This window comes from Agaricus bisporus (assembly GCF_000300575.1).
Source record: "Agaricus bisporus var. bisporus H97 unplaced genomic scaffold AGABI2scaffold_4, whole genome shotgun sequence".
In the NCBI taxonomy this organism is placed as follows: domain Eukaryota; kingdom Fungi; phylum Basidiomycota; class Agaricomycetes; order Agaricales; family Agaricaceae; genus Agaricus; species Agaricus bisporus.
The window spans coordinates 1,384,572-1,410,654 of record NW_006267367.1 but is presented as its reverse complement, the minus strand read 5'-3'; the positions used below and the strand labels follow the sequence as shown (position 1 = coordinate 1,410,654).

Sequence of the window (26,083 nt, the reverse complement as noted above, 5' to 3'; positions counted from 1 at the left end):
CCACGAGCAGGTACATTAGGGGGACGTCCACCTGTAGATTTACGTGCTGTAGCACGCCCAGCTGATGCTCGTTTTTTCTTTGGAGAAGGTGTTCCAGGATCCGAATCAGGTGCTGTTTTACGTTTTTTTGAAGGACCTGCGACACTGGTCATTGATTGTACCATAAGTACAAGAAAAACACTGGGAGAAATGAAGAGGGAGGGGTAAGAAGGGTTGAGAGGAAGTTGTAGTAGTAGTTTGATATTGATGAAGTTGCAAGGTTCAACATCGTGTCCGATTATGGAAGGAGGTCTATAATTAGACTTAACCCTGATTTAGGGGTGTGGAAGGTTATCGTCGTTTCCTTGATACTGAACCTTCACATATATAAAGGGCATTAACTTACTGCGCTTCTTAACACGCCCCCATCACCTTTGCTACTCACCTTCACTGTTGTTACTGATATGACTGGTGGTAAAACCAACGAAATACTGACTGGATACTATCGCTACACTGATATCTGGTTCGATTGGTACGTTGGGCTCGACTCTTGTGTTCGTCGTTTTGACGAAAGAGTTTGAAAGGCATAGAGCCATACCTGATGAAGAAGATGGGACCGTTCTCAAAGCTATTCTCGGTTAGTTTCCCTACTTCTGATAAACACACGATCATAAACATTGTTTCCAGCGCACGACTCTTTAGCAGACCCCTCACACCCACTCCATATCGAAGGCATCACCGGAATCCAACTATACCACGGTAAATCTTTACCCATCCCTTGTCTTTCATTACTGATTCTTCTTCGAATAGTCACCTTTGAAACATCAGGTGAAACCAGACTCTGCTTCTCTTCCGCTCAAATCGATTATGTCCGTTATTGGTTACACGCCATGAAACTCACCAAAACGCTTCTTCCAATACCCTACTCGGATTGCCTCATCGTCACATCCGATATAAAACATGTCAGTACACACACATACCAAGACGGAGGTTCTCTTCGTAGCGCTATCAAGGTAAAAAAACCTCATAAAATAAATAATTTTCAAAAACACATTTCTTTTTTTTTTTTTTTTTTTTTTGGTGAATTGTAGAATTTGGAAAAACATAGTAAACGACTTAAAGGAAGCAATCCTGCTCTACTTTCTCGCCGCCACACGTTTGAACGAGTACGTCAACTTGTGGCGGCGAAGAATGGGACTTGGTGTGCTATCGATTTCGAAGCTTGGGAATATGAACATACTTTGATTACGGAAGTGGGGTATAGTATCTTGCGTTGGGATAAAGAGACCGGTGAGGAAATAAGAGAACATGGACATTGGGTTGTTCAAGGTACGAAGCAATACGAGAATTATAAATACGTTCCTGGTAATCGAAACGTAAGTCTTCTCTCATCCTTTTTTGTTTGAAAACTGAATGGAATAGAACTACAATTTCGGAGAGAGCAAAGAAATTTTCAAAAAAGATCTCAAACCTCATATAGCCGGATTAATCAACCGTCTCCGAAAAGACGGACCTGTCTATCTCGTCTTTCACGACAACAACCAAGATATCAAATACATGAAATCACCCGCCATCAATGCGCCACTCGACGAACTCGATTACCTTCTCCCCGATACCAGTCCCACATTCGGACTCTTCGTCGTCGACACTTCGGATTTATTCGGTGCTCTGATGGGTCTATCCACGGGCCAACGTCGTGGTTTGCAAAAGACCTGTCGGATGCTACACATCTCGACCTCATTTTTGCATAACGCCGGTAATGATGCCTATGTGAGTGCTTCAAATGCGCTATTAAAAAAAAATTGCTTTTTTCATATTTTCCAAAAGTATACGCTTGAAGCTATGATACAAATGGCGCAAGGTGAAAATATAGATGAACAGCGCGAGAAACGTTGGCCGAATCGTACAGCACCTGGAGGTCTCGAAGTGGAGATGAAACCCTGGGAAGAAGATAGCGAGTATGACGAGGAAGACGAGATGGGTCCCAACGTTCGCAACACGACCGCATAAAAAAGATATTATAGTTTCTCGTGTACGAATAAACAAAACATATGTGTATATCGACTATTTGTTCTTCCGCTCATCGTCTTCATCGTCGCCTTCGTCATCAGATCGTTCGTCCGTTGCAGTATGGGTTTTGACGGCCCTCCAGAGGATCCTTAGCATGAACGTGTACCAGAAGAGATTGAGGAGCTGGAGGAGGAATAGGGGTATGAAGACCTGGTATCTCATCCAATCGGGGAGGAATACACCGTCGGCCCATTCCCAATACCGGGAGGATTCGCTATTTAGAAAGATAAGTATAGTTGGGGAGAAGAGAGGATAAAGAACATACGGCACAAGGTCAAATTCGAACCAGACCGACCAGAGAATGACAAAGTTGAGGTAGTGGCGGAAGTATCTGGAAGAGGGTGAGAGAGGGTTGATGGAGAAGAAGCAAGGAAAACTGACGTCCAGACGCCTATAAATATGACGTAGAAAAAGATTTTAGACTGATCCCAGTGGATGTAATTGAGAATCTTGGGAAGGGCGAGGAAGGCGTCGGGGATGTCCATGCTCATGAAAACAGCGTTGCCGATCAAAGTGAGGTTGAGAGAATAACTCCATCTGGGAAGGATGAGATGAGAGGAAGGGAGGATGAAAAGAAAGAACGGACCCGACGAGCCAGAGGGTAACGATGTGGTGAGCGACGAATTCGCGGTAGTCCTTGCGGGGTTTCTCAAGACCAAGGACGAGGACAATAAACTGTTGGCACCAGTAGGCTGATTGGACGAGGTAGTAGCACTTGAGGTGGGGAGTCATGTCCCAGTTGGGGTATCCTGGTGGGGGCGTGAGTGGGAAAAGGGGGAGATGAGGAGAAGGGTACCTGTCCAAAAGGCGCTGGTGCGATACCAGAAAGTGGGGAGCTGGGACATGACATGCTGAAAGGAGGGTGAGATGAAGGGGAAGAAGAGTTGGAAGAGGACTGACATAGCCCCAAGCGCCTGAGAAGGAAAAGTAGAGCAAGGCGTAACCCTGTTCGCAGAATCTGTCGACTTTGGCGGACTTTTTGAGGCGGAAGTATTTTGCGAGAGGCTTGAAAAGGTGCTGGGCGAGAGACTGGCGGACAAAGGACCAAAAGACGACATAGTAGAGGACAAAGACGGCATCCCAGAGAGTCTTGGCATAGCGAGGGTCATGGTCGGAAGAGTCAGGGATGCGGCCGGAGAGGAGGAAGATGGGGGTGAACGGGTTTGGGGTGCCCGGACTGAGGTAGGGGGCGAGGAGATGCCAGTTTGCGGCGAGAACGAGAGGGACGAGGAGGAGCTTGAAGGCGTGGGCTAGAGAGAGATGAGTGGGATAAGAGATGGAAAAAAAGGAACGGACAGGGAAAGACGGCCCAGGAGATGTAGGGAGAGACGTGTGCGTGCGGCGCGAGGTAGGCCGGGAGCGGGGACTCGACGCGCTCTGGGGTGTTGGAGCCGAGTGGCCTGTGTGGAATGAGTGAGGGGTTAATGACAAAAGGAAAGACTCACGTCTGAGGCTCGAGAGGCTCGACAAGGCGCTGGCCCGAGGGAGCGACGGTCGACTTCATCGTGTTGTCACCCAAAACACCGCGCTGGCTCTTAAGGCGCCTGCCACGTGACGGACCTCTCTGCTCTCGCCATGTTGCCTCTCCTCGGCCTCTTCCACGCCCTGCCCTGTCCTCGCCAGCCCTGTCCAGACACCCACTGCCTCTTTTCCCACAACACCCATCTCCCTCCTCAGCCCTAAATTAACCTAGCCGCTCGCACCCCTCCCACTCCCCTCAAGCGCCCCTCCACCCCACCCTCCTCTGCACCGGCCCCCCCTCCCCGCAAACTTCAGCGCGTCGGCCCGGCTAGCAGACCCCTCGCCGTCCCCACCGTCCCCCTCTCATCCGCACGTCTCCTTGTCTCTCTCATTTACTTGAACTCATTTCTGATCTAGAATGGCGTGCCCGTCCTCCGCGTCAATGCATCCCAGTCCTTTGTCGCCCTCCCCGTCAGACAGGTCCGTCCACCCGCACACTCTCCCTCCGTCACTCATCCTCTCCAGACCATGCTCACTACTCTCTACAACCACTTTACCACCCTCTACTCGCCCATCTCCCATCTCAGCCCTTCTCTCGCCGCAGACCACGCCCTCAAACAAGAGGAAGAGGTTTACAAAAAATCCACAAAGCTCACCTACCGCAATGTAATCCTCCCTCCTCTCACTATCCACACCGCACTCACCCATCCAGGCCGTCATCCAATCCGTCGCCGCCCTCAAACGTCGTTCACCACCCACCTCCCTCTCCCATCCCTCCGTCGGCACAGAAGACGACATCAAGCTTCGCCTCGAGCAGGCCAACTCCCTCAAGTCCTTTGTCCTCTCCCCTTCCCATCTCCAACCCCTCGTCCTCTCAACAGAAGCCATGCAAAAGTGGGGTTTCATGCTTGACATTCCCGACGGTCCTGGCGGCGAGCAACCCACCCTAGAAGGCAAGCTGAAGCGATGCGAACGCTGCACACAACCATTCCAAGTCAGTCGCACTGGCCCCGATACAGAGTGTCTCTACCACTGGGGAAAGCTCCAGACCACCAAGGCTGGCGGTAAGCTCCCTTTTTCCTTTTCTTTGCCCTTGTTTATCGTTTGTAGGTGAAAAGGTCCGAGTATACACCTGTTGTTCTCGACCGGCTGCGGAGAGCGAAGGCTGCGTCCATGGCAGACATGTCTTTTATGAATCCTCACTCCAAGACCTCCACTCCCGCCATCCTTTCTCTCTCTTGCGCCCCCCCTCCCCCTCCTCAAAAGCCCTCGACATCGCCGCTATGGATTGCGAGATGATTTACACTACCGGGGGCTTTCGAGTCGCTCGTGTCTCCCTCGTCGACGCACGCGGCAAAGAAGTCTTTGACGAGCTTGTACGCATGGACGACGACGTCTACGTCATGTAAGCCTTTCCGTTCTACTTTCCAGTCCATTTCGAGACCTTTTTTGCCAGCGACTATATCACTCGATTCTCCGGCATAACAAAGGAAAATCATGCCAAAGCGACCTTGACCCTCTCCTCTATTCGAAAATCACTCGATAAACTCATCAACTCTGACACGATCCTTGTGGGCCACTCTTTGGAAAATGATTTACGGACGATGCGCATCGTCCATCATAAATGCGTCGACACAGCTGTCTTGTTCCCACATAAAGCTGGTCCTCCCTACCGAAGGGCTTTACGAGATTTGTGAGTCTATGCGCCTGATTCTCGCTGTGTATCGCTCATTCGCTTCACAGGGTACGAGAAAACCTCGGCAAAATGATCCAGACTGGGGACGCTTCAACCGGTCATTCATCTGCTGAAGACGCCTTGGCTTCACTTGATCTTGTGCGCTGGTATATTCTTGATAAACAGAAACCCAAAGGCTCTACTTCAAATTCTTGAAACTCGCATTGTGTATTGATACATACTTTGGAATGTCACATTTGTACATAATAATTAATACAGGATTAGAAGAGGGTAACAGAAACAACTTGCGACGATTCCAAAACTTCTAGAATTATGCCATCGTAACCATACACTGGATGGAAGATCAGGTCAGCTTTACAACGAAGAAAGGGAATTGGAATCGTACAACGTGTTGTTGCATTGGGTAATTGTAAGCCGTCTTCGTCGTCGGTTCGATTTAAAACCATTGATGGTGGTGTTTCCTTTGGGCTAAGGAAATGACTGATGGTTTCGAACCGATCGTAGAATCGTTTGCGTGGAGGTGTGTCTATCCAACAATCAACATTTCAAGTGGAACATTGAGTTCTGAAAAACGGACCGTCTTCGTCGTCTTCTGGTTCGCCTTCGATTTCCCAATTGCATCGCTTGTACCGTTGGAAGAGTGGAGATCCAGGCTGTTTTTGTACCGTTAGATTGATGTATTTCGGAGAGTGGAATAGAACTTGCGATGTTACTGTGAATGATGATTTTCTTTACAGTATGCGTACTGCCAGAAATGAAAAAATCGAGACCGTGTTGAAAGTAATTGTAGAAATCTTGAAAACATTCTGAGTTGAATACACAACAAAATGAAGAGGTACATACAGTCTGATTCGTCGTTGGTGTCGTCTTCGGCATTTTCAGTAGAATGAATGGTCATACGTTCATCTTCTTTGTAATGAATTCGTAAAGGCGGACCGAGATCTAATGTCAAGTCTTGTGCTGTTGTTTGATGTAATCGGATATGAAGGGGTTTATTGGTTGTGGATAGTGGAGAAAAGTAAAGACGAATTCCATCGTGGACCTAAGATGGTGTAACAAGTTGGGAAGGAAGGAAAAAGGAGTTGGAGTTGAATACCTTGATGATGGCGCGTTCGATATCACCGTGCATGATATTACATTCTGTTACGCCGTCTGAAGGGTCTTGAACTTTTCCGTCATTACATTTCTGGAGGATCATGATCTTCTTGACTTCGTTTGATCTATCTTCTATTTCTTTTCCCTTCCTATGATTCTCAGCAACCTTGGTCGTAGTCGTAGTCGTAGTCGTACTCGCACCCCCACCACCACTATCCTCTTCAAAACTAAACCAAATCCCAGGATACTTCAAATCATCCGATCCCGAACCCGAAGGATACGTCGGCCCAAAAGTCCTATTCACACTCACCCTCCTAAGTACAATTTCATCCTTTGAAGAAGAAAGTACAGTATCTTTATATTTGAGAATGATAGGTGGGTTGGAGGTTTGAAGAGAATGGATAGAGATGGTGTGAAGACGTTGATGAAGGCCGGAGAAGAGGAGAGAGATGTGAGGACGAAGATGGATTAGTATAGGTGTTGTTGTTGAAGAGTCTGGGTCGAATTTGATGTCGACTTGGGGGTATTGGTGTTGTAGTCTACGTAGAGTTTCGAGGATAGTCCAAAGTGATGAACCTGATGATAAATTAGGCGAGGGAAATTATGATAGAAGATATAATATACAGTACCGATTTCGAATAACCCGAGACTTGTACCTGGATGAATGTCGAATTCGAGAGTGGAATATGGGTTTGTCATGAAGAAGGAAGGGTTCAATTGCCGTTAGCAGAGGTGCTGTGTTTGCCTTGTTTGGAAATCACACTCTACTTACTACTTACTTGACTTGAAACACCCACCCTCCAAAATGGCAGACACGAGACAACGCGTCATTATCAAGGTCAAAAAAAAAACGATTTCACTCCGTCTCTAAAGCGAGCTAAAGTCTTGTTATAGGTATTTAGGAAATATAGCAATGCACTAGGACCAGACGCTTTGAACCTTATCGAAGAAATCCTTGAAGAACACGACATTCCTGAAGACGACCTTGAAACAAGTATAGAAACTCTAGCTCGGGATTATAACAAACAAGATGGTCTCGCACATCGTTGAATTCAAAATGAAAAAATAACTGGACAAGTGATTTTTATATAGATGCGACTATGAAAGTATCTGTCGAGGTCCTACGACGCGTTTACGCGAAATTACAAGATCAGGATGATGATGATGAGATACATAAAGATGGCTTAAATCCAGAGAATCATTTATTCTTCATCGATGCGTATGAAATGCCCAAATGGCATTGGTCTAATGAAAGAGGTTCTTTCGAACGGTACGTTGCACAACCTCAAATCAATATCTCTACTTACCGACAAAAATAAAAAAAAAGTTCGTCAACTTCACTTTCCGTTTCTGCTTCACCAGAATCGCGTATACTTGCCATTCGAGACCGATTGGATATCATTCGTCAATGTATACTTCGAAATGAACATTTCGCACCTTCGACGATACCGTCAAGGGATAGAGAAAAACTCGTCACTCTTAAATCGACTAAACAATTACTTGGAAGACCAGGACAAAGGTTTTTGTTGTTGGGTATGCTTACACATAATAAAGAAGGAAAAATGTGTTTGGAGGATGCTGATGGAACTGTGGTTTTGGATTATTCTACATTGGTGAGTCTTTTTGAGTTTTGTTGAAGTTGCAAGTTTGAGTTTAACTTTTTTTTTTTTTTTGGATGATGAGGTTAGGATGAACCGGGTGAAGGATTGTATACGGAAGGATGTTTTGCGCTTGTGGAAGGTGAATATACTGAGGATGCGACTTTGAAAATTATTGCTATTGGGCAACCACCTTCGGAACCTCGCGCTACAGCTCGGTGAGTACTGTTTCACGACCATCTCTGAGTTCGACTTGAGATTGAAACGATTAGGTCTATATATGGGCATATAGATTTTTTGGGCAAGGGCTCGACTTCAATCTTGGAGGATGTAAGTTAACGGATTTGTTCATTAGCATGTAGTTTAACTTATCTATTTTTCTCGCAGGCACATCTTGCTCTTCGTGTTCGAGAGGAACTGCATGATATGCATTTCTTCTTTTTATCAGACGTGTGGCTGGATGTCCCAGACACGTTGAAAAACTTGAGGAGAATGTTTGACAATTGTATTGAAAACGATTTTATTCCCAAGGCCATTGTACTCTGCGGCGATTTTTCAAGCAAGTCTATATCTCAGGGTAGTGGTAGAGATATCCAACGATACCAAGGCAAGTTATCCCCAATACCTCGCTGCTAAATCTAAAAAACCAAAAAAATCAGACGGGTTCGATGCACTCGCAGATCTCGTGGCACAATATCCTTCAATAACACGCTACACCCATTTCTTATTCGTCCCAGGTCCTCTAGACTTGACTCTCAACTCAATCTTGCCTCGAAGACCAATCATGTCCAGTTTCCTCACAAAATTGAAGAACAAGATACCCAAAATCCATTTTGCGACTAATCCGTGTAGGATCAAGTTTTTTGATCAGGAGATTGTGATTTTTAGAGAAGATATGATGTCTAAGATGTTGCGTAATATGATTGGGACCAAGGCGGAGATTTCGAGTGAGGATTTGAAACGCTATGTACGTCGAATCAACTTTTTCTTCTCTCGCATTTTATATTGAAATGATTTAGTTGGTTCAAACGATATTGGATCAAATGCATTTGTGTCCTTTGGCTTTGAATATCCAACCTATTTTGGCGGATTATGACCATTCCCTTAGGTTATACCCATTGCCTACAGCAGTAAGTGACGCTTATGCTCACCCCCCTCCGATCATAGAACTCACGACTCTTTATTATGAAGCTTGTGTTGGCGGATAAATATGACAGATACAAGTTGACTTATATGGGCTGTCATGTTTTTAATCCTGGAACTTTTTCGAGTAACAAGCCGGTGTTTTGGATGTATAAACCGGCAGAGTTGAATTCAGAAGAATGGTGAGTGTTGTGATATGTTGTTTTCGTTTCTTGTTCGTTGTTGGATTAACTTTTTTTCTTTCTTTTATAGTGTTCTTGAGTTTCCGCCTGATGATTGATGTAATATGACTGGGGGTTTTTTTCGTACCTGAGTACCGGTTTTCAGGAACGTCGAAATACAATTTGATTCTAATTAGTACGCTTACCACATTTATTGAATCTTAGCTCATGGATGATCGATGATCATTAGGACATATATGGTAATTAGCAAAATTGGTGGAAGTGTGAGTCCTCGTGTTGTTCGTGCCTAGGCTGCTTTCAACAAATCTGGGAGGCCAGAGTCCAGGATTTTTGAGGATCAATTAATGATCTAATATACGTACTATGGAGCGAGAAATGAGCCGGTAGTGAGCCAATCAAATTACACCGCAACCCACTCATCAGACAAGTTGTGTGGTTTTGAAAGATTGATTCATGCTTATACTACCAACTCGATTTGTGCGCTAGGGAGGTCAGGAAAATAAACAATCTCAACGAACTGCCTGGGAGAGCTGCTAATTAAAGAAATGACTTCGATCGTGAGAATGAGGTGCCTGTTTGCGTTATTCAAATAGCGGCCCTGATTTGGTGGACTGCACCAACAACGCATCACTGTTCAACCTCAAGCAGCGGCACCGGACCCGTTTATAACTTACTTATTCTGACACTCTTTTCCGACAATCTCCACGTCACTCAAATTGACTATTCCGACGCGTATACTCCCAAGTCCTCTCGTTTGATTAAAAAATAACACGTGTGTATCATCTCACGATGCTTGTTACCAACTTGGCGTCATACTCATCTGTCTTTGCTAGAATCCGATCCCTCAATGGTTCAATGGAGCCTTAGCAGCATCTTCTCCACGCTCTTTTATATTCTGTTTATTGGGAACGCACAAACACTCTGGTCCAGGAATCTTGTCTGGCTCGTTCGGCTAATCATACTCTCACTTCTCTTGAGAACTTATATCGCACCATGGCTACTCGTATTAACCTCAAAGCACATACGTATTCGAAGCATTAGTTTGAGGTCTATCAAAGGATTGTACTTCAAGAGAGGGAGATGGGTTTGTCGAGCAGAGAGGATTGGGTATGTGTTTCGAACTGCAGAAGGCAGGAGACGCTTGACTTTACGAGTGGATGGATTGAAAGTGGAAATGCAAAAAGAAGGAGAGGAGGATGTGAAGGCTACACGCCGACAGAAACGTCGGGGAACTTTATCTCTGGCGGACTTGCATCCTTCACCTCTGGCTGGTCATTTATGGGGAATCATCACCAAAGTTACGTTGATGTTGGAACCATGGTTAAGACCGCTCATGCGAAACGCAGTCGTTGGATGTTTTCGAATAATCATCAAATGGCTTCCTGCTCTTACACAAGCCCTATCATTTGAATTGCACTCTACGGTTTTTACCTTGGCGCAAATCCCCAGGACGCAGGTTGTAGCTGATGAGATTAACTTGCACGCAGAGTTGGTTTTGACGCCGGTAGAGAATCTGGCTGCAGTTACTGGGAACAATGGGAGGAGCACAGAAGTATCACCATCAAGTTCGTGGACTTTCTATGGGATGTCGACATGGAAGAAGAAGATGTCGGATGGGTTGAAGAGGGCTTTGGATAGGGCTTGGGGAACGATGCGTGGGTCGGCGTCAATCAGTTTTAAGCTGAGTGATGTTGTTGGTACTACCCCAAAGGAAGGACAGTCAGGTGCGTTCCTTAGGTACTTTCTTGAATTCGGTATTTAATCATCACTCTGCAGGACATGAGAACAGCCGGATTTTCCTTCGTCTGCCTGGATCGCTTATGCTTGATGGGAAGTTGAAGTTTTTCCCGCAGACAGCTACCATCGATGCAAATAGCGTCACTGTAGGATTGAAAGCCGACGATATCATTGTGGGGGTTGATCTCTTGAATGAGATTTTACGGGTGGTTCTACCTACAGTGGTAAAAAGGCCTAAAAACCCTATTTTTGCTCCGGATGTACCATCTCGTACTCTTCCACAATCTTCAGAGAAATCCGAATTGCCGACAGTCCCAGCTAGGACGCCTGCTGCCCGACATTCCAGGTCTCCAACCCTTTTTTCTGCTGGATTTCTACCACTAGAATTGTCACCCAAACTACCGAGAGCATCCCCGCTTTTTAAGGCATTTTCTGTGAGTCTACAGGTCGCTGATGTGAATATGACACGCGTCAACTATTTCGATCTAGTCGTCATTATATCCAAGGGACAGGTCTTTCCCTTCTTACAAGCTGAGGGACTGTCAATACAAGGTGATTTGTTCCGCTCGCTTGTTTTTGTACTTCGTTTACTAATTTGAATGCAGTCCGCGTTATCATCCATCAAGAAAGTTTCTCTCCATGTCTCCTCCGTCTCTCTCTTGTTCTCTTCCACTACTTCTCGTGTCATCGATTACAAGACTCTCGTCAATGACGTTCGTGCGGATTTTCATCCGAGTAGTGCAGCGAAAGATTCCCTACACTCTCGATGGTTGGGCTCTGCGCCTCGTCGAGAAGCTTTTGATGCAGAAGCGTATTGTCTGCGGTTCCGCATTACAACAGTCATGCTCGAGCGACACAAGAAGGGAGATGTGTTCCCAATTGCCACCCTTGGGTCTCTTGATTTTCAAACGGTGCTGTATCAATGGCCAGCACCTTTGCTCATGCCAAGCCTGTTTATGAGGGGTGATCCTAATGCACCTTTCCTAGCCTCGTCTTTGACGATTGGTGGAATTGACCTCGCTGATCGATTGGAGGATCTATGTGATTTCCTGGAGCGTCGAGTATCAAAAACGGGAACCAAATCTCCGAAGAAGGACTTTTCAAACATAGTTGACGGTTTCCAATTACCTCGAAGCTCGATTCAGGTGCACTGTGGGGTTATTTGTGTTCGTCTGATTCAAAATGGTGCACAGGAGACGTCAAGCTCACTCGAAATGAGAACAGACGGATTTACTTTCAAGCTGAATGCAAATTACGACTCAGATCAGACTATTGCATCCACCCAAACCTTACCGCCGAATTTTTCCTGCTTCTCTGGTCGACTTGCTTTGAGTCTGCATCCTGTTCTGCTGCATGTTCGCTCTGGCTGGTGCTCGGTTGGGTTCGCTTCGGATAACGAATTTTTGAACGACCCAGCTATTCTTTCGATGGGGCCTGTTGAAATCGATGGGAGTGTCCGTGCGGAGGTCGAAGAAGAACTTGACATCTTCAGGGTCAAGCGAGCATCACTTTCCTATGACGTGCACACAATAGTTGATACATTTGCCATTGAACTGTGGCATGCCGATTCTGTTTCCGCCGCTGCAGAGTTATTAGCGCAGTTACCCACGGCTTCAGTCCCAGCTTCCGATAGCACCTTAATCGCTCCCTCGAAACCACTGTCATTACCACCTGGCGTTGTTTCGATCGTTCTAGCACGGTTCATTGTCGTGGTCACATCACCAGATATTAATCCAAAGGACGTGGATCTTTCGAGAGGTATCGGGCTCAAGACAATGGTCTCTTTGGAGTTGGTGAACCCAGCGCAGAGCCCCCGCGTACAGGATGAGAAGCTTTTGAAATTGCGTAGGTCACTCGGATTAACCCACAAAAGACTTGAAGACACAATCGCGGCGTCCAAGGGCAATGTTTTGCATGATAATACCTCTGCGCTCCTCCGACTAAAGATAGCTAATTTGCTTTTGCGGAAAGCTTTTGCAACACAGTTTGAGACTGATGATCCTTTTCTTGCTGGAAGGGACGATCTCACTCCTACCGATCAAGAGTTTATGCGCATCCCATCTGTCCAATTAGATGTCTCGATCATGGGTGGCGATGATCGGCATACTACACGTCAGGTCACTGTTACTATTCCATCGATTCAAGGCAAATTCGAGCTATCCAATGTTTACTGCAGCCTACTCGCCGCTCAGACCCTACAAGCCGTGGCTCGAACTCGCCAACTTGTCCGGCCCGATGCTGCCAACTCGTCGTCGACTTCAATCAAATGGTCGGTAGACTGTCGAGTCCAATCCTTCAACCTTCAATGGGCGTTACCCAATCAGACACTTGTCTCTCTCCTGGAAGATGCACGCTTCTCGTGGCTTTCGAACCAATCAACCCGCTTTGAATTCAAATCTCTAGCATTCTGGGTGCCTACCCCTATCCTGGTCCATGGTTGGGAGTACGATCATAGCCAGAAATGGGATCAGCTCCTCACTTTTTACCTGTGGAATATCTCATTCCCGATGGTGAACCACTCGCTTTCGATTGATGCTGTAGGGCAAAGTTTGCGATTACGCATTCCACATGGTTACGTTCTGGCAGACCTCATACTTGACCTCATAGTTGTGGCAAAAGCAGCTAAACACCTCGTTCATATTGTCAAATCTGGCGTGTTCTCCGATATCCCATCACCTGAACCAGAAGCTCCGAAAATCTCACCAAACATATCTTTCGAGATCCAAACCCTTTGTGTCGAAGCTGCCGACGATCCATTCGAAGCCAAGTTGAGCGCTATCTGGAGGGTAGGATTAGATGCAGTCAAGCAGCGATTAGAACGAGAGGAAGCGTTTTCTGCCAAAGTCGCTGCCATTCAGGCTGGTGGAGACAACTCGGACACCAAGGTGGTTGCCGAGGGCGAACACGACTATCAATTCACGGCGAAGCATACTGTGCCTTTGGATGATGCACGCCGAAGGCTTGATGAGGTCCACTTCTTGGATTGGAAATTCAGGTTGCAAAATTTGAGGGAAGCTCGGTCGAATCACGAGATATCTATTCTTCACAAGCTGTACGGTCCCCAAGGTACGACCGGGAGAGCACCATTCCCCAAATCTAAGGTCTCAACGAACGGCATGGGGATCCCCCCCCTGTTTAGAGTTTATATCTCGTCGCTAAAATTATCCGTATCTTTGCCTACTTTTCCTCTTGAAGAACTGCCCAACTTCCTCTATGACCAAGGAGGGGGCTTGCCCATTGGCACGGAATTTTCCCTCCTCGTCCCACTTCATATCAGGTTTACATTGAATACGATTAGAATCACCGCGCGCGACTTTCCAATTCCTCTCGTACATGTTCAAGATAGTCGGGATTCCATATTGCCCGCTTGTGTCTTTGACTCTGATGTTGTCATCGCTGAGGAGATGGGTTCCGATGCATCATCGGACTGGATGGATTGCCCAGTGTTACCTGCCAATCAGGGCATTTACGGGACCGGTGCATTAACCCTTCATGTTCCCAAGACCATCATGCCCGTCAAGTCTTATGCCTGCCCCGCTATCGAAATATCCACGGCATGTCCGACGGTCCTTTCTTGGGGCGTGAGCTACATGTCTACCCTACAGGATGTTGTACGAGTCATCGAGTCTTTGTCTCCCAACCCTCGGGATCCTTCCCCACCGATCGGCTTTTGGGACAAGGTTAGTTTCAAATCTCATTCTGAGCACGAATAAAGAAGTTTCATATTTCTTTAGTTAAGGCTCATCGCACATTGGAAGATCAAATTCTCATTCAAAGAAGAAGTGCGGGTGTATCTGAAAGGTACATTGAAACTTTATACATATTGGCGGCTTTGTCGTTGATGTTCCTTAGGCTCCCGGGATCCCGTGAAGATTGCCGACGACGGAGCAGGATTTGTCCTAGTCTGGAAGGGATCCCCACAATTGTTGATTGGTTATCCGAACGTTCAAGGAGACTTACTGCAACTTACCAGTGATACATCGCTTATCGCTGTCCCGAAGTGAGTCGATCTTGAAGGAATATCCAACGCGCCATTGAATTAATCGAAATAGATTTGGCGAAATAACATCGGATGGCACTTTGAATTTGACACATCTTACCATGAACTCTCATCGGAAAATATGTGCTGAACTACATTCCGGTGTCCGCTGGGGAATTGGCTTCGTATTTGAACGCACATGCGATGCTCAGTGTGGCAAGTGTTCGGGCCATGTATTCCAAAGGCAATGTAGACTTTTTGATTTCGTTCCACATTATGCCGTCCGGTTGGAATCTAAAAGTAGTTTGCCTACACTCAAGGTGCGTTCTTGGCTACTTCGTTTGGGAAAGAAATATCTTGATGCTATTTGGACATAGGGCATAGATGATTCATATAAAGAGTTCCGATCCGATTTCATCCACTTTTCTTTCTCTCTCACAGCGTCCACGAAAGAGGGCTGTGCCACCACAAACGCGTTGCACCTTACACCCAAAGCTTTCACTCATTTCTGGGCGTGGTGGTCCCTCTTTGACAGTGTCCCGACCCTGCGCATCAGGGTCGGTGCATACTTCACCCCGCGCCCTGTGACCCCCAAATTCGGGCGACATATTGCTACAATCAAGTATCGCATAGTTTTGAGCAAACTCTTCGTTATGCATGGCTACCTGGATGATTCTCCTGAAAGTGAGTGAAATACCTCTTTGCTCTGCTTGACGTACTTACAGGCATCTAGCATGGGCCAATGGTGTCACATCATGGATAGGAGTGAAAGGAATGGTGGACGAAGTTCGCATCGATATGCATCAACGAGAACAAGAAACACAAGTTCGTGGCATCGAACCGAACACAACAAAGACGGCCCACAGAAAACCATTTTACGCCGCCGAAACAGTTCTTCAAGGCGTGGACTTGCGCACAGTTTTTGCAATTTTTGCGGACCCCCTCAAGGCGGAAATCTCAACTAATCAACATTTTTCTACTCCCAACACGTATCTCCAATATAATGACCTTCCACAAACTTCTACCACCTCATCTTGGTATGACACCAATGACTTTATTGAACTTGACTGGGAATCCTCCTCTGAGCCCACTCTTCATTACTTACCCCTCCTATCGTGTCCGCGATTTACGTATCTCAAGCGAAACACAGCTGAGGCCGGCGGTGACCAGGACAGTAAATTTGGTATCGAGAACACTCATCATTGTCTCCTTGGCCAAGAATCATGTAAGGTCAATCTTTTTGTATCTGTGACTTGAAGGCTTACGAAGCTTAGCTGCACCTCAAATTCAAATAAACTTAGCGGCTGCTCGCATAGACGAGCTGAGGAGATACTCTACAGAAGATTCCGCTGAGGTACGTATAATGATGTATGCTCTACAAAATTGGTTGCTTACGGCTTTTTATCACGGTGCTCAGAGGACATCGGGATCTCGCAAAAGGATGATAAAATTGCTTCAAGACTACATGGATTTCCTCAAAAATGCTGAAACCGACGATGTTCTGGAGCCGTTGCAGGCTAAGAGCTACCATCTACCTTCTGAAGTGGTACTTCCCGAGGAATGGACCGAATTCGATAATACCTATCAATTGCACTGCCCAAAACTCTCTTTGGAAAAAGCTACAAGAGACGTAAGTCCTGTCGTATGGATGAAGGTCACTTTGCTCAAGATACCTTCTCATAGATAATGATTCAATACTACGAGTGTTCCAGAGCAAGGAAAGGCTTCGAATATCATTTAGCCACACGGTATGCGTATATAACCGAGCCAGATACCGATTGAACTGACGTTCTGTAGAGCTGTCAAGTACATCCGAGACCAAGCGAAAGCTAGTAAAGTCGGGGCTGAGCCAGAAAATAAAGGGGGTGATAGTATTTCAAACAAGCCCGCCCAACTCGCAGCCTCAGCCATCCGCAAACTTTTGAAGGGTGACGTTGGAAAATCATCCGTCGAGATGGATCAACAAGACGCTTTGGGATTGCTTTGCGAACCTTTGGATGGATGGTGTGCCGGAGTTACGCTTTACAAAGCACACTGTTGTTTCCTCCTCAAGCCACAAGTAGTTCTGAGGGATGAAGACTCAGGTGATATATGTGTGGTCGCGGCTACCCAGGCCAAGCTACAATCATTCGCAATCATGGACGACGCCAATATCGATGATCCGATCAGTGGAAAGATCATGTCAAGGTATGTCCTCTTGTTATTCACTACAGCAACATGCTGACCATAGGACTCGCGACAGGAATTACACATCGCTTTCGGGCTTCCAAATATTTTGTCCCAACCACGCTGCCGTATCGTCGACTCGTCTACAAGTTCCACTCGAAGTGTTGATTGACCGCCGCTGCGAGAGTGATGAATTTGAACGGCTTGTACCTCAAACAGATGCCACGTTCCATTATGACAAGTTCAACCGTTTAAGATTGCGAAATGAAGTGACGTCAGTTGTTGGTCCTTCGTTGGACACTACTCCTTCAATAAGTCGCACTCACCTACAGGATCAAACGGTATATGCCTCTTATCAGCTGTAGCTTTGATGCGTTGCTGATCTCCGAAATAGGACCTAATTCGAATGCATATACCTCATCTCACCGTGTCGGCAGACGATAAGCATTTCCGAACTATTTCCAATATCGTCACCAAATTGCTACTCTTCTCTGATGCAGCACACAAAGAGCGGTTAGATAAGCTGGAAACTCTCTTGTTCAGCTATGACTTTATGGACCTTCGTCAAGCTGCCGATGTCATCACCGACCTTCAGAGTCGTCTGAGAGCCGCGCTTGAAACAGAGCGTGTACTTGAGCACACTCCTCGCCATCTACCCGCAGAAGAATTTACCAAGCTTGGACGTCTAAGGCTGAGGTCACACATCCTAGCACTGACAGAAGAGCTAGATTACCTTTTCGGTGCCATCAAACTGGTGCAAGATCGGACCGATGAAAGGATGGACCAAAAATCTGCATTACTTGTTCATGCATCATCGTCGGAAATGTCGTGGAAAATGTTGGGTGACGATAAGGATCTACTGGCGAAACTGGTCATAGAACATAGCAACTTTTATTGGTTGAGCCGACAAGATAGCGCAATGGTCAATGATCTAGTAATTGGAAATTTGCAAGCATTTGATGGCTCCCGTGAGGCAATCTGGACCGAGATCCTACTGAAAGACGACGAGCCTGCAAATCATCCCCTTCACAAGGTGAGTCTGCAATTTCACAGTGGATCTAAAGCCTTACACCTTGCAGAGGAATTTGTTTCTGTCGGCCCACTGGAGCATTCTACCGCCTGTTGGAGGTATCTCGATTTACGAGACATTCGAAGTTTCTCTCCATCCGCTGAAATTGCAAATTGATGCGAAATTGGGACGTCGTATCATGGAATATCTTTGGCCTGATAGGCGGGATAGACAGCGAGACTCTGAAGACGAATTGGCGTCCACTTGGTCGCACGACACAACACACTCAGAAGAATTTTCCGTTCCAAAACTTCCAATACGCTCTTCCATAGACTCACCCCGTGGTTTACAGAACCTTCAGTCTGAAGATGTCTCTCAGAACGGTAGATTAGCTCCTCCAAGTTTGAGAAGACTTGGATCGTCACGTTCGTTCACCGACCTTCGCTATACTTTTGGCGAGTATGACCGCCCTCAATTCCTTCTATCCAATGGCGGATCCAACGGAAGGCCAGATTCATCAGATGTGCATGAATCTTTTGCTGCAGGAGCGAAATTCGATGCTACTCTCGAGCTGGAAGAGAAAACGGGCGACGCAGCGGTCATGAAGACGCGCTCATCACAAAAAACATTCATACATGTCAAAGTTGCCAGGTCCGTGGCTGATGGAATCATCGTTCCAATGACTGATTTCTTCTCGTTTCTTAGTATGAATCTTGTACTTAGTATTCTCAAAGAGGGTTCATTTGAGTGCCACGACGTCCGTATCAAAACGAGGGACTTAATCTACCAAAATCAAACATCGAGCGTAAGTCATAGTCATGGATATGCAATCTGTATTCACTTTAGCTAACATTTTCGCATAGTTTGAAGAACTCGTAAATAAATTCATACCATCCAACATGAGCTGGAAAGGCTGGATGAAAATGGTCTTCCATCAACCTCTTATTCCAGTCTTTCCCGTTGCTAGACAAATTCTATCCAAGACGAAGCTTGTCGGGTCATCTAGGGTCATCCAAAGCACAGAAGTCGATGGTTCTCTTACAAGCAGAAGGACGGAAAAGAAGCGTACGCTCACCCTCCGTCTGCCGGGGAAGCATTGGGGGCGATCAATACCCACCAAACTCAAGAAAAAACCGACAAATCCCACCGTCGTCGTACCCGATGTTCCGATATATACCTCTCAACCTCTATCTGCAGAACCAGAGCCGCTTAAAGCAAATGAAATGGAAGTTATTGAAACGTCGCAGGAAACAAACTTAGAAACCTTGAAAAAACCATCTTCGCCCAGCTGATTTAATCTGGCCATATGCATCTAATTCATCTTTTCGGTTGCATTATTTCGTTTAGTTATTATCTGTCGGGACAGACATCTAATAGAGGTCCCACGACTCTTACAGTCCGCATTTTCAATAGTGTATGTAATTACTTAATTGGCATCGGCTAGTACGCATCTGCATTCTGAGTTTTAATAATGACTATCGCTCGTATATTCCACCGCCACAGAAGATGAGCAATTGCGCAGCCTTACTCTTCTTTCTGAGTCTCTTCCGTTTACCCGTTCGCGATGCCACCGATACGAGCCCTTCAGCGCGGTTTCTATTCCACTCTCAATGATGAATGTTCTCCAGGCAGCGGGATTGGCACCTCTCCAAAAAGGGCCAATACTCTCGCTTCGCTTGATCGTATCTCTCTCCCAAGGCTAGAAGACGGCAACGAAAATCTGGGATTACCCACGGAAAGCAGTTCTCCTAGAGTTTAGTCTCATATGTCCAGAAAGACTGTTAGAAGATCAAGGTTCTTGACTTATCACGGACAAACTAGTTGCCACAGGACTGCAGAAACAGGCCCACGCCTGTCCTTCCATGATCCACTCCCTGCAGCTCAAACCTCCCCAGCAGCTCTCCGAGAGAGCGACTCTCGCTCACGATGATTTCTGGGATGCCCAACACCTCTACAATATCGTGGAGCACCTGGATGTGATCGGTGCGTCCTACTTACGCAGACCCGCAAAGTTTTCCCTCGCTGAAATCAGATAGATCCCCAGGTTGGGACAATATCCACTTTGGCAAATACTGCCAATGCCTAGGATTTGTGTCATCATGATCACGTTCACAGTCTCAAAGGCCAATGCTTAGCCCGCTCAACCCTTTCCTCGACCGGAGATTAGTGATCACGCTGCCCACAGGACAGCGGGATGGGAACGAAGCGGGTTCCATGTTCAAGAATACCCTGGACCGGCATGTGGATGACCTCATACGACGTCCGTCCCCGATAAGACGAACACTACTGGGAGTCTGGGCATTTTTGAAGACTCGTGAGTGATTATTTGATAGTCATTTAGTTTATCATACAGACATCCGAGCTAGCGATGGGAGTATGTAAACCTTCGGTCTCAATTTTGAATAATTGACTTATCCGTTTGGCTTGGAAAGGGCCATTTATGGCTTTCTAGTAGGCGAGTGGATAAAGTGTCATTGTTATCATGGTCTGGAATTTTCAAATCTTAGTATTTTGGGGAGCGGCGATCGTTGTATTCTTGGCTAGAATTATCAACTTCCATAACGATGACCTCCAAGGTTTTTGGGTCGAAGTCTCGTCGCAGGTTGAGAACGGTACATGTCATACGGATACATGCCATACCTGTCTGTCTGGACTAGAATCCACTGACTTTTTGTGTATCTTAGGCCTAATTACGGCCACGGGCATTGGCCTGGTACCCTTTCGCGTAATCGGTACCTACAGTAAATCTTCACTTCAACCGCTCGTCGTCAGTTTTACTTAAAATTCAAATATAGGGGTTTACAAAATTTGGTATTACAAACGCAAAACTATTCGCCTCAGAAGACTAGCGGGTCTCCCTCATTTGTTTGATCCAGACGACCATCCAGATCCCTATCATGACAACGATTATGTCCACGTCCTCTCTGATAAGGAACAGCAGGATTTACATAGGCGTATGTCTCATTTGTGTCATTTCGATTGCCGTTAGTTGACTATCCCTAGAACAAGTAAATTCCAATATCACCAGACCTGGTACCGAGCGCATGGCAGCGAAACTCATAGAGTGAGCGAATATCCTCGTCAGCGATCAACTATATGTACTTAATCATACACAGGCATTTACTATCAAGTACACTTTGTTTTCTGTTGAAAACATGATTAGTGAAAGGTTTCTGAGGATTTATAATGGATGTTCAGCGTCGCGCTAGGTATTTGTTGCCTGAATGACGGCAACTCTATATTCCAGGTCAGGACTCTGCATTAATTCTGAATCTGTGATGGGTTTTACCTGTCCAGGCCGTTCTATGTGGCACTATGTGGGGATTGGACAGGTTCGTAGTATCTTCAGTGAAATTGTCTTCTCAATGATTGGGTCTAAAAATCGCCCAGATTCCAGCGCCCGGCGTGGTCTACTGGGATTCTGATTCCCGCAAGTTTCCTTTGCGGCATAGGGGCTGCTTTAATTTGGCGTGGAGGCCAAAGAACGAAACGCTTAGAGGAAATTCGACAGAAGCTACGCGACGCAATCACTGATGTGCAGATACCCCCTTCTACTGGCTTTACTCCTCTGTCATTGGAGGCTCATTCAAGCTCAGAATCTGCTCGTCGTGCATTTATGGAAGGTTCACGAATGACTATAAACATATCGACCGAGAAGTTGACCCAAGGCGATGAACCTGTGGTTACTCGAGCACCTTATTTCTGACGGGCAATTATTGCAACGCATTCCTCTAAGAAAACGCTCGTTTTCATGACTGTGTTCGCTTTAAATACGCATCCCATCCTTCTTGTCTGTACCTCTCTGCACGTTGTCGGATTGCTTCAACGTCTTTCAGATTTGTGCCGTAAACTCCTCTTCCCACTATGATAACATCGCAACCATTCTGGCGGATCACCTCGTCGGGTGTCCTGTATTGTTGTCCCATTGCATCCCCTTTAACCTCTAATCCTACCCCTGGTGTCAAGATCAAGAAGTCTTCATCTGGTTTCGCTTCGCTGGGGCCCAGACCCAGGCCATCCATACGACGCTGGGCGATAAATCCAATGACGAATTCACTGTTGGATCTTGCCATTCGCACGGCATCATCTGTGTACTCTCCCCGGGCTAGGGTGCCCTTGGTGCTCATCTCCGCTAGTAATAGGAGTCCACGGCCCAGGGGTAGACCGACAGCGGCCAATCCGGAAATGACTGATGGACCCGGAACAGGATGTGCATTGGTGATGTGGGACCAGCTTGCTATTTTATGTACGCCACTCGAATATTGTAGAGCAACGGTGTTTCCTGTTGTACAGATGGCTTAGGAGAATAGCATGTGGATCAGGAACGATCTCACCTATGTCGGCAAATTTTCTATCTTCGAATATCACAAAGTCGTGTTTCTTGCTCAATTCGACCAACTTGTTTATCAGGTTGGAATCAAAATCCTCGAGGATGTCTATGTGTGTCTGATAGGTGTCATTGAAAGTACGATGATATTTGATTGAGCATAACTGCCTTGATCAAGCAAACAAGAGGTCCAACAGCGTCGATGATAGCTAGGAAGTCACTACTCTGGGTAACATCCACGCTTACGGCAAGGTTGCTTCGCTTCCTATGAATTGTCTCCAGGAGAAGCTTCGCTGCTGGGTTTTTGTGGCGTGTTGCGCGGTCAGCATATGCAAGGGTATAGGGAGGAGGCATGGCCGACATAAGATGCCGATCAAAGATTTAAAATCAAAACGCCATTTTTATTCTGCTTTCTTTTCCTGCTCATATGTCCTCCATCATCTTGCGTGAACGCGAACAAGATGACGACGACTTGGAAAGGTACTCGAAACGACCCAAACTCGACGTGCCCTCGCCGGAGCCTGACCATATCTTACCGCCGAGCCACGCTCTTCTAGGTATCCCATTGCCACAGGTTGCCCCTTCTGGTGCAATAAAGTTCCTGGAAACCAACGTCGGAATCTCTGAGTATGTCGGGCGCGAATCAGCTAAAATTCAGGGCATAATTAAGCAGCGGTATGCTCTCAACTCAATAATGTCTACCATTCTAAAGTGAACACAGGTTTACTGATTTCCTTGTCTACGAAGTCGATTTAGATAACAATATCATAAACCTTAAATCTATCGACAAGCCCCGATCGGATAAGAATAAGGAAGGGGAGCATCCCATGGCTGTAGTCGAACAGGCAACCGCCTCTGTCGCGGATTCTTCTCTAGAGGTCGTTGCCAACATGGGTAGCTTAATCACACCCTGAAAAGTATTCAACGGCTAATGCATATTAGAAAAAGAGTCCGACATAACCCCCTCCAGTGAAACAAAACTTGCCGAGAACAAGAATGCGTCTGATATTGACCCTTGGCCAGCGCATTTTAACACATCATTGACCCCGTTTCTGTCCGAAGACGCAATTAATCAATTGAAACAGATGTGGCTCGAAGGCCCGGAGCCGCCTCGTCTCAGTGATAGCGGATGGGCTGGGCGGAATGCAAAGGCCGCAACTGAGGGTGATGCGAACGGTGATGTCGATATCACATTGGAAAAAGAACAAGAGGACTCTAGGGATTCTCGAGGAAGTAGAGGTGGACGTGGCAGGAGAGGAGGTAGATCAAGCGGAAGGAAAGGTAGGGAGGACACCAGAAAGGTTTTGACCGAGGTAATTGAAACTTGTTACCTTGTTACAGCTCGCGACTCAACGAATCCTATGTTTAGCCTATCGATTCGAAAGAAATGCGCACGTCCTTTCACAAGACAATTCGTCAACTTTTTGGCGGGCGTCTTGATTCCGAAACAGACACGTCTAACCCTTCAGAAGAGGAGGGTTCTCGCATTGTAGTTCGATGGGGACGTCGGGGCGGACGAGGTGGTGGAACAAGAGGTACCGCTGAACATGCGCCACGAGGAACATATCCGCCATATATTCATTTCACGCTTCAGAAAACCAACAGGGATAACCAAGATGCTCTTGGCCATTTGTCACGTCTCTTGCGCGTGAGCGTAAAAAACTTAACCGTTGCTGGAACGAAGGACAAACGTGGCGTGACCGTCCAGAGAGTTTCGCTCAAGCGCGGTAACAAGAGTGTGGAAGATGTTTGGAAACAGGTTAATGGCCTTGGGAGGCGACAATATGAAACAATTATGAAGGAGCGAGGGGAACGGGGAGTTAGGATCGCGGATCTGAACTATAGGAAGGCAAGTCTGGAACTGGGATTGTTGAAAGGAAATGCATTCGTAATCACCCTCCGGTTAGTTCATCTACATGCTCGACTTTCCAACTCTTATATATACTCCTGCAGAAATGTCAAGGTAGAATCTACGGAGATACTTGAAGAGGCGATGAAAACAATAAAACACAAAGGGTTTATTAACTACTACGGTTTGTACATTACTGTTCCTTGTATACCCATGGAAGTTTCCCTGATATTCGAACAGGTATGCAGCGATTTGGGACGGCGTCCGTCCCTACCCACTCAATTGGCCTTGCCCTCCTTCGTTCAGAATGGCAGAAGGCTGTTGATATGATTCTTTCTAAAAGACATGGTGAACATCCTGAAGTTTTAGCCGCACGCGAGGCCTGGTTAGACGATGGTAACCTCGACAGAGCATTGGAGCTAATGCCTCGACGCGTAATAGCCGAACGGTGCATACTGGAAAGCTATCAGAAACAGAAGGGAGAAACAAGGAACGCGATGGGTGCTTTGTCGACTGTGAGTAAACCTTCACGTGTACAAGTCTACCCCTTATATAGTTCACTTTTCATTCTAGATACCCAAAAACCTCCGTCTCATGTACATCCATGCTTATCAGTCCTACGTTTGGAATTCAATCGTCTCTGAGCGAATCCGCACATATGGCGCAGAGCAACCAATTGTCGGTGATCTTGTTTTGGAATCAGGCTCCGAGAACGATGGTGAACCTGATGCGCTTGAAGGTGAAGAGCTGGAAGAGGAAGAGGGTCAGTTTTTCCCCCTCCATGCAGGTATCAGTTGTTATTAATAAATATACTCGCTCCAGCCGAATCCCACAAACGGACAAGACGTCGTTTCGTCCCCACGCGCGTAAAAGCATTAACGGAGGAAGATCTCGCTAAATACACTATTTTTGATGTCGTCATGCCATTACCTGGACGGGACGTCGCGTATCCCGGAGGAAAGCTGGGCGAACGCTACCGTGAATTTCTTCGAGTAGACGGTCTGGACCCTGACAATTTCGTTAGAAAGCAAAGGTTCGCATTTTGTTGCGTTTACTCAATTTGCATTCTCGCTAACACTGCCTCCTTTAGAGAGTATACACTGAACGGCTCGTACCGTAAGATCCTGCACCTGCCCAAGGAATTAACCTGGGATGTGATGCACTACACTGATCCCGACGTATCTCTTGCTCAGTCAGATGAAGACAAGCTGCTTGGATTCGATCCACCCGTAGTCGATCAGGATGGTAAATTCATGGCTCTTCAAATCCGGCTCACTTTAGGAACAGCCTCTTATGCGACTATGGCACTGCGGGAGATCACGAAGACAGAAACAAGCTCCCATTATCAAATGAATCTGACAGTCGGTTCCGAAGACCAGCAGTACAGGGGGTCCGACAAAAATGCAATGGTGGAGTCCGATGGAGAGGACGCGCCAGATGTTGGCAATTAGGCTGGATCTCCCTACGAGTTACATCATGCCTGCTTTATCTGCTACTATAGGCGCGAAGCCCGCGGAGTTAAATATCGCCTCGAATGGACTCAACCATGTGAAGTTGTTGCCAAGTTTCTTTCCGATAATCGAGTATATGTCCTGCGTATTGACGCTTGTTGTACTTAGAACTTCTAAACTCATTGAAATATTTCTTCAGTTGTTCGCACTCGCTGACCAAGTAAGCGTTGGGAGTTCTCATAAACAAGTTATGGATGGTAGTGAGCGGTCGCCTGTAGTTTTCCCTACCCAGGGTTAGTTGGTGCTTCTTCCAAGGGACCCAGGAGGCGGCCTGTCCGAGA

General features: G+C 46.6%; 10 protein-coding genes across 10 annotated transcripts; 7 read left to right on the top strand and 3 right to left on the bottom strand.

Moving 5' to 3' along the window:
• Window positions 1-404: 404 nt before the first annotated feature.
• AGABI2DRAFT_203161 (hypothetical protein) lies at window positions 405-2,263 on the top strand. The gene is made up of 7 exons (XM_006460197.1): window positions 405-511; window positions 564-616; window positions 667-738; window positions 790-992; window positions 1,071-1,355; window positions 1,402-1,749; window positions 1,807-2,263. The coding sequence occupies exons 1-7, from the start codon at window positions 444-446 to the stop codon at window positions 1,987-1,989; spliced, it is 1,212 nt and encodes a 403-aa protein (XP_006460260.1). The 5' UTR covers window positions 405-443; the 3' UTR covers window positions 1,990-2,263.
• Window positions 2,264-3,046: 783 nt separating this feature from the next.
• Window positions 3,047-3,548, bottom strand: AGABI2DRAFT_192014 (hypothetical protein; the record flags this gene model as incomplete). The annotated part of the gene is made up of 3 exons (XM_006460196.1): window positions 3,047-3,299; window positions 3,346-3,449; window positions 3,495-3,548. Coding segments are annotated over 3 exons (409 nt in total), but the record flags the coding sequence as incomplete, so codon positions are not given.
• Window positions 3,549-3,870: 322 nt separating this feature from the next.
• Window positions 3,871-5,401, top strand: AGABI2DRAFT_177880 (hypothetical protein; the record flags this gene model as incomplete). Its single annotated transcript, XM_006460195.1, has 7 exons — window positions 3,871-3,879; window positions 3,928-3,990; window positions 4,036-4,176; window positions 4,223-4,574; window positions 4,621-4,915; window positions 4,967-5,203; window positions 5,254-5,401. Exons 3-7 carry the CDS (start codon window positions 4,039-4,041, stop codon window positions 5,399-5,401), a joined length of 1,170 nt encoding a protein of 389 aa, XP_006460258.1. The 5' UTR covers window positions 3,871-3,879; window positions 3,928-3,990; window positions 4,036-4,038.
• A 193-nt stretch (window positions 5,402-5,594) lies between these two features.
• On the bottom strand, window positions 5,595-7,132 carry AGABI2DRAFT_177879 (hypothetical protein; the record flags this gene model as incomplete). The annotated part of the gene is made up of 6 exons (XM_006460194.1): window positions 5,595-5,732; window positions 5,784-5,859; window positions 5,912-6,000; window positions 6,050-6,248; window positions 6,303-6,877; window positions 7,081-7,132. Coding segments are annotated over 6 exons (1,128 nt in total), but the record flags the coding sequence as incomplete, so codon positions are not given.
• Window positions 7,107-9,228, top strand: AGABI2DRAFT_150224 (hypothetical protein; the record flags this gene model as incomplete). The annotated part of the gene is made up of 10 exons (XM_006460193.1): window positions 7,107-7,139; window positions 7,196-7,334; window positions 7,394-7,571; window positions 7,629-7,914; window positions 7,990-8,117; window positions 8,172-8,229; window positions 8,287-8,506; window positions 8,559-8,866; window positions 8,919-9,029; window positions 9,091-9,228. The coding sequence occupies 10 exons, from the start codon at window positions 7,107-7,109 to the stop codon at window positions 9,226-9,228; spliced, it is 1,599 nt and encodes a 532-aa protein (XP_006460256.1).
• A 1,170-nt stretch (window positions 9,229-10,398) lies between these two features.
• Window positions 10,399-19,407, top strand: AGABI2DRAFT_117215 (hypothetical protein; the record flags this gene model as incomplete). The annotated part of the gene is made up of 18 exons (XM_006460192.1): window positions 10,399-10,948; window positions 11,001-11,395; window positions 11,451-11,513; window positions 11,567-14,641; window positions 14,696-14,762; window positions 14,814-14,961; window positions 15,014-15,260; window positions 15,318-15,624; window positions 15,674-16,165; window positions 16,215-16,294; window positions 16,358-16,570; window positions 16,624-16,688; window positions 16,738-17,127; window positions 17,183-17,447; window positions 17,501-18,139; window positions 18,186-18,766; window positions 18,821-18,920; window positions 18,979-19,407. 18 exons carry the CDS (start codon window positions 10,399-10,401, stop codon window positions 19,405-19,407), a joined length of 8,106 nt encoding a protein of 2,701 aa, XP_006460255.1.
• Window positions 19,408-19,977: 570 nt separating this feature from the next.
• Window positions 19,978-20,201, top strand: AGABI2DRAFT_117214 (hypothetical protein; the record flags this gene model as incomplete). Its single annotated transcript, XM_006460191.1, has 2 exons — window positions 19,978-20,098; window positions 20,152-20,201. 2 exons carry the CDS (start codon window positions 19,978-19,980, stop codon window positions 20,199-20,201), a joined length of 171 nt encoding a protein of 56 aa, XP_006460254.1.
• Window positions 20,202-20,242: 41 nt separating this feature from the next.
• Window positions 20,243-21,662, top strand: AGABI2DRAFT_50929 (hypothetical protein; the record flags this gene model as incomplete). The annotated part of the gene is made up of 9 exons (XM_006460190.1): window positions 20,243-20,433; window positions 20,585-20,727; window positions 20,800-20,856; window positions 20,911-21,073; window positions 21,119-21,179; window positions 21,232-21,245; window positions 21,314-21,362; window positions 21,413-21,447; window positions 21,506-21,662. Coding segments are annotated over 9 exons (870 nt in total), but the record flags the coding sequence as incomplete, so codon positions are not given.
• Window positions 21,663-21,718: 56 nt separating this feature from the next.
• Window positions 21,719-22,796, bottom strand: AGABI2DRAFT_184750 (hypothetical protein; the record flags this gene model as incomplete). The annotated part of the gene is made up of 3 exons (XM_006460189.1): window positions 21,719-22,397; window positions 22,450-22,561; window positions 22,611-22,796. 3 exons carry the CDS (start codon window positions 22,794-22,796, stop codon window positions 21,865-21,867), a joined length of 831 nt encoding a protein of 276 aa, XP_006460252.1. The 3' UTR covers window positions 21,719-21,864.
• Window positions 22,797-22,869: 73 nt separating this feature from the next.
• On the top strand, window positions 22,870-25,950 carry AGABI2DRAFT_203148 (hypothetical protein; the record flags this gene model as incomplete). The annotated part of the gene is made up of 9 exons (XM_006460188.1): window positions 22,870-23,117; window positions 23,164-23,336; window positions 23,385-23,755; window positions 23,812-24,344; window positions 24,396-24,475; window positions 24,532-24,806; window positions 24,865-25,054; window positions 25,114-25,324; window positions 25,382-25,950. 9 exons carry the CDS (start codon window positions 22,870-22,872, stop codon window positions 25,740-25,742), a joined length of 2,442 nt encoding a protein of 813 aa, XP_006460251.1. The 3' UTR covers window positions 25,743-25,950.
• Between the last annotated feature and the right edge of the window lie 133 nt (window positions 25,951-26,083).